This window comes from Ascaphus truei, chromosome 5 (genome assembly GCF_040206685.1).
Source record: "Ascaphus truei isolate aAscTru1 chromosome 5, aAscTru1.hap1, whole genome shotgun sequence".
NCBI classification, from domain to species: domain Eukaryota; kingdom Metazoa; phylum Chordata; class Amphibia; order Anura; family Ascaphidae; genus Ascaphus; species Ascaphus truei.
The window spans coordinates 302,760,643-302,776,239 of record NC_134487.1 but is presented as its reverse complement, the minus strand read 5'-3'; the positions used below and the strand labels follow the sequence as shown (position 1 = coordinate 302,776,239).

The 15,597-nt window shown below is 45.3% G+C and overlaps 1 protein-coding gene across 17 annotated transcripts in view; it reads left to right on the top strand.

Moving 5' to 3' along the window:
* PLEKHA5 (pleckstrin homology domain containing A5) overlaps positions 1-6,078 on the top strand; it is a 196,052-nt gene extending 189,974 nt beyond the window's left edge. For all 17 annotated transcript variants that reach the window (XM_075602970.1, XM_075602969.1, XM_075602979.1 and 14 more), the window contains 3 exons: positions 58-194; positions 2,956-3,071; positions 5,334-6,078. In XM_075602970.1, the coding sequence (XP_075459085.1) occupies positions 58-194; positions 2,956-3,050 (232 nt within the window). In that variant the 3' untranslated portion in view covers positions 3,051-3,071; positions 5,334-6,078. The remainder of the gene's footprint in view (positions 1-57; positions 195-2,955; positions 3,072-5,333) is intronic.
* The last annotated feature ends 9,519 nt before the right edge of the window (positions 6,079-15,597 follow it).

Sequence of the window (15,597 nt, the reverse complement as noted above, 5' to 3'; positions counted from 1 at the left end):
TCTGGGCTGTGGGAGGCAAAGGAGATTTTTATCATTAGCTTTATTATTATTTTTTAGAAAGGCGAGTTTGCAAGTTGTATCCTCGGCTGAAACCAGCCAACATGAAAACACTGCCAGCGACCAAGAACGGACAGGGATCCTATTCTCGTATGAATTCTCTACAGATGCTTTAAGACGACACACATCATTAGAAGGTACGGAGATCATTCCATATCCAATAAACGCACCTCACCAAGAAAATGCAACAACCTCTCGGCTCAAAGATCAATGTATTTCTTTGGTTTGTAATCAAGTTTGGTGAAAGCCAGATCCAGAAATGGGGGGGAAAATATTGTTACAAAATAGTTTTTGAAATGTTCATTTAAACATTAATTTACATGAGGCAGTCTTGATTAACTAAACTTGTCCTTACATTTGATGAATAAATATATATAGCATATAAAAATATTACTAGTGAGCACATTCACATGTCTTAGGCAGGTCTGCAACCCCGCCCTTCACCATTATCACCCATTATCACCCAGCCTACAGCACTTCCACTGCAGCAAGGGATTCTGGGAAATGACATGCAAATGAGCACACAGTGCCACCTTTTGTCTCAAGGCCACATTACATGGTTAAACCCTTAAGCCAATGCATGCTGCTTTAAACACAGCTTTTAAACATAGCCTGGGATGAGATGCAAAGTCAATAGACCCACTCACAGACAGACTGTTTCTTAGATTATAGAAAAAGGATTACAAGAACATACAATTACAGTAAAGGCAGTTTCTTAAAATAACAGGATAAAACATAAAACAGATATCCCTGTAACATTACTTGTACCATATGTCAGGATTACAGGGGGCGGCTCTTGTCCCTGCAGTGGGCGCTTGGGGACCTGGCCTAAGGGATGGGGGGGGGTGAGGGGGGAGGTGTGTGTGTGTGTGTGTGTGTGTGTGTGTGTGTGTGTGTGTGTGTGTGTGTGTGTGTGTGTGTGTGTGTGTGTGTGTGTATATATATATATATATATATATATATATATATATATATATATGTATATGTATATCAAATGGAAATATATATATATATATATATCAAATGGAAATATATATATATATATATCAAATGGAAATATATATATATCAAATGGAAATATATATATATATCAAATGGAAATATATATATATATCAAATGGAAATATATATATATATATATCAAATGGAAATATATATATATATATATCAAATGGAAATATATATATATATCAAATGGAAATATATATATATATCAAATGGAAATATATATATATCAAATGGAAATATATATATATATCAAATGGAAATATATATATATATCAAATGGAAATATATATATATATATCAAATGGAAATATATATATATATATATCAAATGGAAATATATATATATATCAAATGGAAATATATATATATATATCAAATGGAAATATATATATATATCAAATGGAAATATAGCTGTATGCTCATTTGCATGTCTTAGGCAGGTCTGCAACCCCGCCTTTCCCCATTATCACCCAGCACACAGCACTTCCACTGCAGCAAGGGATTCTGGGAAATGACATGCAAATGAGCACACAGTGTCACCTTTTGCTTCAAAACCATTTTTAACATGGTTCCCTATAGGCTTAAGCTTGCTGCATGGTCACAGCTTTAAGCACAGCCAGGGTTAAGATGCATAGCCAGAAAACCCACCCACAGACAGCTGTTTCGACCTTTATGGGTCTCATCAGTGTGGGGTTGGTTAACTGGCTATGCAATGTAGCAAGTATGGTAAACCCCATCCTCATTGCTTCATGTATATGTATGTATGTATGTATATGTGTGTATATATATATATATATATATATATATATATATATATATATATATATGCAAATATAGCTGTATGCTCATCTGCATGTCTTAGGCAGGTCTGCAACCCCGCCTTTCCCCATTATCACCCAGCATACAGCACTTCCACTGCAGCAAGGGATTCTGGGAAATGACATGCAAATGAGCACACAGTGTCACTTTTTGCCTCAATAACCATTTTTAACATGGTTCCCTATAGGCTTAAGCTTGCTGCATGGTCACAGCTTCGAGCACAGCCAGGGTTAAGGGTTATATATATATATATATAAATATATATATATTTATTTATTTATTTTCTCCCATTTTGTGAAAGTTATCTTGTGAAACCTGGCTCTCTGGCAGTATACTGTATGTCACGGCTTGTGGTCTTTATTAGTAATATGTAACATCTTCTTTAAAGTAATTAACTTGACTGTAGAATAGGGCTTCCTACAGGATTTATTCATTTATAGAAATCTGTCCTTGAAAGAGCTCAAAGTAAACAATTTTTGATGGCTGTGCTGTATGTAGTTTGGCTGTATGTAGTATGTACGTACGGTATGTATGTATGTAGTATGTACGTACGGTATGAAGCATGTCGATGGTCTCTACTTGATGGCACAGCAATTGCATTTCTATTTTGCTCCTACAGAGACTTCTTCATACTGTACAACCCATCTGAAAACAAGCTGCAGGCTTTTAAAAATACTGGTTTATAATGAGGCCTCGGTAATATAAATGTATGGACCTTTTCAATTGGCGTGTGTAAAAACATGCTCCTCCTTAGAAGAATAGGAGTGTAAGTTCCTTTGCACCGTTGGAATGTAATCTTTACGTGATCTGTTCTGTATAAGTGACGGGCCATTACCGAAGCCGGTGGTGACTGGCATACAAGAAAGTGAATGGACACAGGCCAAGGCGTGCCCCATGCCTTCTTAGTTTACATATTGCATTCATCTCTGCCCTCTACTCATTCACGTGTTACTTGTGTAAACCAAGAAGGTTATTTGTCTATTCTCCAGTGAATTATATGGATGTATACATCTTACTAAAGTAATATAGAATTGTTTCCCTGTCTGTATATTGCTTCTCTGTATTTTGCAGCTGGAAGTCTGTCTTCTCTCCCAGAGCCGCCCACATTACCAGCTCCCCCAGCACAACCGCAGCTTACAGAAGGATCGCATTTCATGTGTGTATAGGTGCCATCACGTTTTTATCATGTGAGTATCTCCAGTCTGGTTACCCACACGTAGAGGATTCTTTCATTTAAGATCACGCTTTATCAGATCTAACTTTGTTCCGGTGTGAGTTAGCACAAAATGGCGTTTACAATCAAGGCGAACAAAGTGCACAGAAAAATAAATGTAAACCTGAGTTAGGCCTATTTCTCCAAGAAATGGCGTGCAAGGTCTTCTAGCACTTTGCATATAGCCATGCAGGAGAAAGCTAAGTAATCACGGGAAGGTAAATCTCAATATAGAACACATTCCTCCATTGTAAGATACATCCATCCGCAAGATACAATAATACTATGTTCCTACCCCGGTAATTTCTTCTGATTTAAATTAGCAAATTGATATCATTGACACGTTTAAAAAAAATTTGAATTTTTTGTTGACTTGGTCATTAGAGCAGCTTCCCTGTTTCAAACTCACGCTGCAGTGTAATCCTTGCAATGAAGAACAATCCGTCTTTTCTATCTTTTCTCCTCCTTGCGTCGGTTATATAATATAAAAAAATAAATAATTTTTCTGCTCAAGGCTGCAAAATGAAATTTTGAGTTACTATCTGTAACCCCAACATACTAATGAGTAAACAAAGACTAAAGTAGTCTATTAAGAGCACTTGCATGAAACCCACCCAATAAGGGGAAGACATTTTTTACAAATTATATAAATGTTTATTGATCAGGCTAGAAAAATAAAAATATACTGTATAAATCTACAGCACCACCTACACCCCATAACCGAATGTAGCGGGTTTTTAGAATTAGTGTGATCGTGCCAGTCTATAAGATTACCCAACAGGAGTCCCTTTCTAGCTTCCCCCTGCGTGAACCGAGAGAGGTGAGGGACCTGCGTTCTTTCTCAAGAGTGAAAGGATACATATCTCCAGGGAATTTCTCCCCAACACAAAAATGCGTCCTGATCAATATACCCGAGGGAAGCAGCGCTGTGATAGCGGGGTTGGTGACCGAATATAGTAGATAGGGGTTTTGAGCCTGGACAGCAAATGGGCAATGAGACCAGCACTGGTACCTCCGTGGAACAAGCTTTTATTTATTTATAAAATGTGTTACCAGGAAATAATACATTGAGAGTTACCTCTCGTTTTCAAGTATGTCCTGGGCACAGAATTATGAGAATGTGAATGTGTTTCAGAAAGAAAGTCAAATTCCAAAGCGTGCCTGAGGGAGATCTAAGTCCAGTAATTATCACCCATAGTAGGCTCTGCACTGGGATGACTGTGATATCGCTTTGCACTAGAGAAAGAAGAGCTGGGTGCAGGGTCAGGAGTAACACTATCGCGCAGATTCACTAAAGGGTACCAAGGTTTAGCTCATCACAAGTCCCATTCAAAGGAATATAAGTTGTGGCATGTTAAAGTTTAGCACCCTTTAACAATCAGAACATATGAACCAAAGCTATAACAGTATGATACTGAGAATTTAGGCACCTATTGACATTTTATATTTTGATATGGGCCCCTGTACTGCTATAACTAGTGAAAGGCAACAATATGGACAGTTTAACCTTAATTCAAATATATATTCCCAATTTCCTTCTGGAATAATGTAAAACTGACATTGAGAAAATTAACAGGTAATTTACTGAATAAAAGGTTAAACACACAATAAGCTGCACCCCACCCCCTCCCAAGGTACCTTTTCCCAACACTGTCTGTTCCGTGTTGCTTGATTAGTACCACTTGGACATGGTCCACCAAACTATATCTGACTAAAAGAATAGTGGTACTCAGAAACCGTGTCCATACCGATCAGAATGGTGCTTGGTTGGCGCACCTGGGAGTGATGACCTCTGAGGAAGGAATTCAGATCTTCGCATGGTGCCGGGCACTGCAGAACTGGTAACCGCAATTGCTCCAGGTTGGCAGGCGCAAACCGTCGCAGGAACGAACGTTTTCATTGAAAGACATTCAATGTCTCTTAAATCACCACCTGGCATGCTCTAAACAGGACATGGCAATACTGTACAACAGGAGCGGCCAACTCCAGTCCTCAAGGGCCACCAAGAGGTCAGGTTTTAAGGGTATCCTGGCTTCAGCACAAGTGGCTCAATCACTGATTGAGCCACCTGTGCTGAAGGACTTTTTGACTGAGCCTCTGATTTGATTCACCTGTGCTAAAACGGGGATATCCTAAAACCTGACCTGTCGGTGGCCCATGAAGACTGGAGTTGGCCACTCCTGGTATAACACTACTACCATATGTTAATGTACGTTCCTGTTTTATTCTCTTGCAGGAGATTAGTCCATATCCGAACGTTGGCGGAGGACATCGGATGTCTCAGTTACTGTACAGTTTTTTTTATTTTCGTTTGTTTTTTTTGTTTTTGTTTTTTAACCAACTCTGCACCCCTCAATTTGAAGATGCTACTTGGGATAACTGCTTGCTGCTACGTTTTTCATGCACATGAAGATATTTTTAAGAGCCAAAAAAAAAATCCGAATTCTGTTGCTTGCCAATTGAGGACTTGGATTTTGATCACAAGCATTTGTCTGCTTCTGCTTTTATTTAATTTTTTCCCACGGGATGTCCTTGGCTGTTTTCCATCCCCCACATGTTTAAAAGACTTTTAAAACACTATGGTATATTATTTTACACTTGATTTGTAAAAATATATATATATTTATATTTAAAATGTGCCATTTTATCATAGAATATTCTCCACTTCTGGTTGCAGTGTCCGCAGTTGCTGCCACATTGTTCTGAGATACATGAATGTTTATGTATTTTGTTTAAAGAATAGAAAAAAACAAAAATTAAAGAATAGGAATTTTAAATTCTTCCAAGGGGGGAGTGTACAGCAATAAGCAGGCTAAATAGTATGGTACTTTAGTGTACAAATGTAATTATGTTCACAATATATGCATTCTACAATGTGCACATCTAATGTAAGTATAACATTGACTTACCAGAGTTTAAATGCAAATATTCATACCCCACTTCTTTTATAACATGCCAAATAAATGTTGATGTTGTTAAAATGTAGTCTGGAAATTCATTACTTTCATGTTATTGAGCGTAAAAGTATTTTTGAATAATCATATTTTTTTTATATATAGGATATGAAGGTACCTGTTGGCAGGAAAATGTGTGTTCTGCCTTTTAGGAATCGTGTAAGAAAGCAAATTCTTACAGAAACCATATAGGTTTTAATAATTCATATTCATAGATGTGAGGATCCTATGGCCTGAGGGAGTGAGATTTGGGAATTCTGGACAGTAAATTTGATTAGAACTGCAATAAATGAGACTAAATTTAACGCCATGAGGATATTGCAGGGAACGTGTGAGCGCCCATCGCAATGGGAATCCCTAGAGGGAAGTGCTATTTAGGAAGTCTACCTATCCATTTCGTAGAACGCCTAAAATTGCGATTTAATAGTGTTTTACTTTCACTTGAGACCAAAGGTTTTGTTTTTAGTTTTTTCATGAGCGGCAGAGATGCAAAAGTTCCTATGAAACCAGTGAAAATAAATAATTTATTCCATGGCCGTTTCATAACCCAATATATTTTGTGCTGCATTGGTGGGAAAAATATGATCTAAAAAGCCGTTAAACATATCACACTATGAATTAAATAAACTGTGGTCAAACTAGTGTGTGTGTGTGTGTGTGTGTGTGTGTGTGTGTGTGTGTGTGTGTGTGTGTGTGTGTGTGTGTGTGTGTGTGTGTGTGTGTGTGTATACACACACAAACACATACTACTTTACCATGGTTTGTTTAATTCATTGAGATTATATCTAGATATGTAGATGGATAGCTATATGAAAAACAAAAAACAAGTGTATTCTCCATAGCACAGATATTTAATAAAAAGTGAAAAATTAAGAATTCGGATGAAAACACTCAATAATATAATTGATAATATTTTAATTGTTCCATTTATGAGTCCTGTGAGCAAAGTCCTGCTGAATGATGATTGGATTAAATGTCCCACTGTATTCAATGGTTCTGATGGTGCATAGATGACATACAGTATTTGAGCATGAATCCAAATTCAAGCAGGAAATTGAGAATCTGTGCAGAATGCTAAACTCCACGGAGATGTTACATGTAGGAGTAAGACCCCAAATGATGGCTGTAATAAAGGATCTGATGTTTAGGTGGGTCCTGGGGCTGAAATACCCTCTCCAGCACAGAGGACAGAAATGCCTATAAGGGGAAATCCATGTTTCAAAGCAGATGTGATCAGCTGGAGACTTGGAAAATGTAAAAGGAAAGGCAAACTGCAACCAGTAGTGAATGCTGTATATAAAACAAGCATGAGCAGTCGGTTCTCTGGAGCCCTAGGCACCAAACCTCCACTTCAGGCAGCCAGCAGCTGCAGCTCCCCAATGGCTGAAACGCAATCAGCTGTGACTCATAGAACTGCACAATTCAATCAAATAGAGCTCACTGACAAAAAGTTAACAATATTTAGGATGTGAGCAATGTTGCTAATATTCAGCCAACTGTCAAGATATGGCTTACAACGCGTTTCATCGCGTTCTTGCGACTTTCCTACTCGTAGATTAGATCTAATTGCAAGATTAGCTCTAATTTGCCTTGTCAGCTACTGCCTGACATTGGTCACTTGCTAAGCCAGCTGTTTACAGGCACTCCTAAATCCTTCTCCATCAAGGATTTACCTCATTTTGCCCAATTTAATTTGTAAGTAGCCTGTTTATTCTTGCTTCCCAAGTACCTTACATTTATCTGTATTAAACATCTGTCATTTACCTACCCAAGTTTCCAGTCTATCCAAATCCTTCTGGAGACCAATTACATCCTGCTCTGATTCTACTACCTTACACAATTTAGTGTCTATAGCAAAGATGGAGACTTTGCTCTCTATGCCAACCTCAAGGTCATTAATAAACAAGTTAAAAATCAGGGGTCCATGTACCTATCCCTGAGGTACTCCACTCACGAGCTTAGCCCAACCTAAAAAGGTTCCATTTATTACAACTCTGTTATCTATCCTTCGACCAGTTTTCAATCCAGGTGCAAATATTTTTACCTAGACCAATTTTTTTTTATTTTGTACACCAACCTCTTGTGTACAAGAAAAAGCCTTTGCAAAGTATTTTGGCTTCCTCAATCTCAGATGTTTTGTCCACAGAGTCTCTAAATGTTCATCATTCCCTTTATAAACATCTTCCCTTATTATAGGTTTAATTCTGGTTTAACATAACAACCTACCCTCTGCCTTTTCTATTTGCTCGATCCCTCCGAAAAAGGGAATAACCCTCTAAATTAACAGCTCAGTCTTGAGTTTCCAGTTTCCATGTTTCAGTAATGCCTGTGATATCATACTGCTCACTTCTAGCTAATAATACAACCTCCCCCATTTTATCTGCCAGGCTTTTTGCATTAGCAAGCATGCATTGTAGGGTTTTTACCCCCAGTGTTGTGTGCTATTGTTCTCTTATCCGCTCTTCTTTCTTTCTACTCCCATAGAATTTACTCTTTAGAAGTTTACCAGTATTATCTGTATTTAATATGGGTGCCTCCCTGCTTGCCAAACGCCCACTTCCCCTCACTCCACACCCATGACCTATAGCTATTTCCCCATTCTCATCTATTCTGTCTAGTCCATTCCTTCTTTCTTGAACCCTCCCCCCTCCTTCCTAGTTTAAAATCTCCAACCTTTATAACACCCCCTGCCCATAGCACAGAAGATCCCCCTTCGTTGAGGTGCAATCCATCCCTACTTTGAAGATCGCACCTCCTAGTGCACTGAAACCCCAAATATGGTTTAGATATTTAAATTAGCATGCTGTATGTTCAAGCATCTCGGCTGTAAAGGATAGAGATAACGAGAGATAGAGCTATATCTATATACAGGGCCCGACAAACTGGGCCAAAACCCATTCGCTGCCCCCAACCCCTCCCCCCCTGCGACAGGGTCCGGTTGCGGGGTCCTGGCGGCGACTCCTGGCCTTCTGCTGTATTCAAAATGGGTGCGTGGCGTCATATGACACTGCATTGCCATGGCAACGGGACGTGGCGCCGTGTAACGTGGTAACGTGTTATGCCACGCAGCATCCCGTTACCATGGCAGCGTGGCCATTTTAAATAGTGCTGCAGGAGGAAAACATGATTTTAAAGATCATGGCGGAGAAGACCGGGGGACACCGCCGCAGGTAAGCAGCCACAATGCAGTCGCCCCGGGTGACCGCATTTGTCGAGCCCTATCTGTCTATAGATAGATATATAGAAAAGTGTGTGTGTGTGTGTGTGTGTGTGTGTGTGTGTGTGTGTGTGTGTGTGTGTGTGTGTGTGTGTGTGTGTGTGTGTGTGTGTATATCTATATATATCTATCAATGGTCCTCAACCAGAGACAGCCAGTGCGGCTGCACCTTCTTTCTCCTGTCTGATCCTAGAGGGGGAAGCTGCTTCAACCGCTGAGCAGAATAAGCAGCAGCCCCTCTCTCTCCCCCAATCCCCCACCCCTTCCGCTCACCTCCCATACACTCTCTTCCCACCAACGCACCTCCTACCCCCCTCACATAGGGAGCAGTGAGTGATGCAGGGTAAATTAGCCAGAGGTATATATTTAATTAATGTTTTTGTAAATAATGTTTTTTTTTCTCTAGCCAGCACTATTACTATATATATTATTAAATCTAGTTCCGCGTGTGTCTATGGGCAATGAGGCTCTTATAATAAAGGTGAAGCCCAGCCATTGCCCCATCGTTTGGATACATATATAGGGTTGCCCTGTATATACATCCTATTGTGGCTCATCTGGACAAATGTATTATGTGAATCTATATATGTAAACCTTTATTGTCTGTGTCTAAAGTAACGGCACGCAGAAAAATGTGTTTTAAAGTGTTGTAAAGGTCCCTGGACATGCAGGGCTGAGAAACCCCTTTGTCCAGCCCACATGTTTGGAGAAATGGCTATTGCTGGGACTGGGGGGGGGGAGTGTACTCGGGCCTGGGGAACTGTGACTGAGGGCAGGGCCATTGTTCTGCTCAGACACCCATCTCCCCAGGAGGTATCAGGCTGAAACTGGACCCTGAGGTCCCAGTGTAAGACCCAACTGACTCAGGTCTCTGGTTATTTAGTTTGAATTTCCCACGGCTCTGATTGGCATATGCAGCTCGTTCAGCGATTGGCCCACGTATGCATCCGTGCTGTGATTGGTCCCATGCGCAACACTCTGATTGGTCACCACCCTTTCTCCATGATTTTCTGTAGAGACGGGAATCTAGAAAAGGGGCCAATCTCATTCCCACAGACCATTCCTGGACTGGCGTGGAAATGGATTAAAAGGTGTTCTCTGAGGTTGTGTCAGACACCCAAGATGAGGCTGTGTGCCCTTTCTGAAGCAGGTGATTTAAACTTGCCTGCTTGCATCTTGCAGCCAGCGCTGCCTGGAGTTCCCGATCCCCCACAGGAGTGGAAGCTGTGCCGGGTAAGCTTTTCCGGTGGCACCGGTGCCGGCACATAGGACTGCTAGGATTCCCTGTTTGGAGTGAGGGTAGCTCTGTTAGGTGACACTGTTGTCTGTTGGCTCCGGCCGAAATAAACACTGTTTATTTGATCTCTGTGTCATGTCTGGTGCTCGATCCAGTGAAAGCGTCCTGGTCTCCCGTGGCACTGCGTACAACTCAAATTTTCTCTGGCAGCTACAGCACAGCACACTAACCGCTCTGCAGCGGCACAACGCAGCACAGCACACTAACCGCTCTGCAGCGGCACAACGCAGCACAGCACACTAACCGCTCTGCAGCGGCACAACGCAGCACAGCACACTAACCGCTCTGCAGCGGCACAACGCAGCACAGCACACTAACCGCTCTGCAGCGGCACAACGCAGCACAGCACACTAACCGCTCTGCAGCGGCACAACGCAGCACAGCACACTAACCGCTCTGCAGCGGCACAACGCAGCACAGCACACTAACCGCTCTGCAGCGGCACAACGCAGCACAGCACACTAACCGCTCTGCAGCGGCACAACGCAGCACAGCACACTAACGGCTCCTCTGGCAGCCGCACAACGCAGCACAGCACACTACTCCTCTGGCAGCGGCACAACGCAGCACAGCACACTAACCGCTCTGCAGCGGCACAACGCAGCACAGCACACTAACCGCTCTGCAGCCGCACAACGCAGCACAGCACACTAACCGCTCCTCTGGCAGCCGCACAACGCAGCACACTAACGGCTCCTCTGGCAGCCGCACAACGCAGCACACCAACAGCTACTCTGGCAGCGGCACAACGCAGCACACTAACAGCTCCTCTGGCAGCCGCACAACGCAGCACACTAACGGCTCCTCTGGCAGCCGCACAACGCAGCACACCAACAGCTACTCTGGCAGCGGCACAACGCAGCACACTAACAGCTCCTCTGGCAGCCGCACAACACAGCACACTAACAGCTCCTCTGGCAGCCACACAACGCAGCACAGCACACTAACGGCTCCTCTGGCAGCCGCACAACGCAGCACAGCACACTAACCGCTCCTCTGGCAGCGGCACAACGCAGCACAGCACACTAACCGCTCTGCAGCGGCACAACGCAGCACAGCACACTAACCGCTCCTCTGGCAGCCGCACAACGCAGCACACCAACAGCTCCTCTGGCAGCCACACAACGCAGCACACTAACGGCTCCTCTGGCAGCCGCACAACGCAGCACAGCACAATAACCGCTCCTCTGGCAGCCGCACACCAACAGCTCCTCTGGCAGCGGCACAACGCAGCACACCAACAGCTGCTCTTGCAGCACACTAACAGCCCCTCTGGCAGCCGCACAACGCAGCACACCAACAGCTCCTCTGGCAGCCGCACAACGCAGCACACCAACAGCTCCTCTGGCAGCCGCACAACGCAGCACAGCACAATAACCGCTCCTCTGGCAGCCGCACAACGCAGCACACCAACAGCTAATCTGGCAGCCGCACAACGCAGCACACCAACAGCTCCTCTGGCAGCCGCACAACGCAGCACACCAACAGCTCCTCTGGCAGCCACACAACGCAGCACACTAACAGCTCCTCTGGCAGCCGCACAACGCAGCACAGCACAATAACCGCTCCTCTGGCAGCCGCACAACGCAGCACACCAACAGCTCCTCTGGCAGCCGCACAACGCAGCACACCAACAGCTGCTCTTGCAGCACACTAACAGCTCCTCTGGCAGCGGTACAACGCAGCACAGCACACTAACAGCTCCTCTGGCAGCCGCACAACGCAGCACACCAACAGCTCCTCTGGCAGCCACACAACGCAGCACACTAACAGCTCCTCTGGCAGCCGCACAACGCAGCACACCAACAGCTCCTCTGGCAGCCACACAACGCAGCACAGCACACCAACAGCTCCTCTGGCAGCCACACAACGCAGCACACCAACAGCTACTCTGGCAGCGGCACAACGCAGCACACCAACAGCTCCTCTGGCAGCCGCACAACGCAGAACACCAACAGCTCCTCTGGCAGCCACACAACGCAGCACACTAACGGCTCCTCTGGCAGCCACACAACGCAGCACAGCAACAGCTCCTCTGGCAGCCACACAACGCAGCACACTAACGGCTCCTCTGGCAGCCGCACAACGCAGCATACTAACAGCTCCTCTGGCAGCCGCACAACGCAGCACAGCACAATAACCGCTCCTCTGGCAGCCGCACACCAACAGCTCCTCTGGCAGCCGCACAACGCAGCACACCAACAGCTGCTCTTGCAGCACACTAACAGCTCCTCTGGCAGCGGCACAACGCAGCACAGCACACTAACTGCTCCTCTGGCAGCCGCACAACGCAGCACACCAACAGCTCCTCTGGCAGCCGCACAACGCAGCACACCAACAGCTCCTCTGGCAGCCGCACAACACAGCACAGCACAATAACCGCTCCTCTGGCAGCCGCACAACGCAGCACACTAACAGCTCCTCTGGCAGCCGCACAACGCAGCACACTAACAGCTCCTCTGGCAGCCACACAACGCAGCACAGCACACTAACAGCTCCTCTGGCAGCCGCACAACGCAGCACACCAACAGCTCCTCTGGCAGCCACACAACGCAGCACAGCACAATAACCGCTCCTCTGGCAGCTGCACACCAACAGCTCCTCTGGCAGCCGCACAACGCAGCACACCAACAGCTGCTCTTGCAGCACACTAACAGCTCCTCTGGTAGCGGCACAACGCAGCACAGCACACTAACTGCTCCTCTGGCAGCCGCACAACGCAGCACACCAACAGCTCCTCTGGCAGCCGTACAACGCAGCACACCAACAGCTCCTCTGGCAGCCGCACAACACAGCACAGCACAATAACCGCTCCTCTGGCAGCCGCACAACGCAGCACACTAACAGCTCCTCTGGCAGCCGCACAACGCAGCACACTAACAGCTCCTCTGGCAGCCACACAACGCAGCACAGCACACTAACAGCTCCTCTGGCAGCCGCACAACGCAGCACACCAACAGCTCCTCTGGCAGCCACACAACGCAGCACACTAACGGCTCCTCTGGCAGCCACACAACGCAGCACAGCACACTAACAGCTCCTCTGGCAGCCGCACAACGCAGCACACCAACAGCTCCTCTGGCAGCCACACAACGCAGCACACTAACGGCTCCTCTGGCAGCCACACAACGCAGCACAGCACAATAACCGCTCCTCTGGCAGCCGCACACCAACAGCTCCTCTGGCAGCCGCACAACGCAGCACACCAACAGCTCCTCTTGCAGCACAATAACAGCTCCTCTGGCAGCGGCACAACGCAGCACAGCACACTAACTGCTCCTCTGGCAGCCGCACAACGCAGCACACCAACAGCTCCTCTGGCAGCCGCACAACGCAGCACAGCACAATAACCGCTCCTCTGGCAGCCGCACACCAACTGCTCCTCTGGCAGCCGCACAACGCAGCACACCAACAGCTGCTCTTGCAGCACACTAACAGCTCCTCTGGCAGCCGCACAACGCAGCACACCAACAGCTCCTCTGGCAGCCACACAACGCAGCACACCAACGGCTCCTCTGGCAGCCGCACAACGCAGCACACCAACAGCTGCTCTTGCAGCACACTAACAGCTCCTCTGGCAGCCCGCGCAGCACACTAACAGCTCCTCTGGCAGCCCGCGCAGCACACTAACAGCCCCTCTGGCAGCCGCACAGCACAATAACAGCCCCTCTGGCAGCGGCACAGCACAATAACAGCTCCTCTGGCAGCCCGCGCAGCACACTAACAGCTCCTCTGGCAGCCTGCGCAGCACACTAACAGCTCCTCTGGCAGCCCGCGCAGCACACTAACAGCTCCTCTGGCAGCCCGCGCAGCACACTTACAGCCCCTCTGGCAGCCCGCGCAGCACACTTACAGCCCCTCTGGCAGCCCGCGCAGCACACTAACAGCTCCTCTGGCTGTCACTGAAATTTTTTTCATAATGTTGGTAACCAGAAGTCGGGTGCTTTTTCCCCCCCTCCCCCAAGCGACCCGGGGACCCAGTGAACAATCTGTCCTGAGCCCCATACCAGCTGCTGTCGGTGGCGCTGGCGTCACGCATGTGAGTGTGACGTGTTATTTTATTGTATGTGTATGGACCTGAACTAACAGCAGCGACCTCCTGAGATAGAATCTGTTATTGAACGAACTACATCATTCGGACACTCAACTAACCAGCATGAGACAACCCAACTGCTCTAAGGACTGTAGGTACTAGCCTAACCGCTTCACAAATTTTATTCATCCTCGTAATCGTTCACTTTGTTCATTTACTTCTTTTTATTTATTTTCTATTTTTTATTTTTCATATTTTTTTTTAATATCCTTTCTATGTTTATTACCTACTTTATTAAAAAGATAGATCTATTTTCTTGTTACTAATAGACGCTATACAGTACCTATCCAATATTGAATTGTTCTGTTTATCCGATTTTGTTTATATTGTGTTAATAGCACTATATTACCCTGCACTCATTTATCTAACTAGCCACCTAGCGTCTATTTAGCAAACCCTTTCTATAGAAACCTTCACGTGCACCAGGCTCCATGTTATTAAAGTAGGAAAAGCGCAGAATAAATGAGTACTTCAGTATTAAATTATACTTTTTTTATTTTGATTAACAATTGATATTATATATGATATATCAATTGCTAGTCCAAATAAAAAGGTATCGACTAATACTGAAGTGATCATTTATTGTGCACATCCTAACTGGACTAACATTTATTTATTTCATAAAGTAGGAATGCAACTGAGCAGAAAATTGCGGCCAGAACACTGTGAGGTCATCAGTGACATCAGAATGAGAGGTTGGGGTTACGGTGCAGGTGCTGCCATTTGCCTGGAATAGTCCTCACTCATTGATATCAGAGCCCAACTTCTGGTACCCTACCCAGGTGCAGCCTGCTCTAGAGAAAGCCGCATCTGATCCACATGAGCCGGGTGTGGGAGGAGCATCTGCCAGAACAGGCAGAATCTATAGAGAAGGCGCTCGCTCGATATGAAGTCGGAAGGTACTAGGAGATGATATATTGTTACAAATAAAAATTTTAA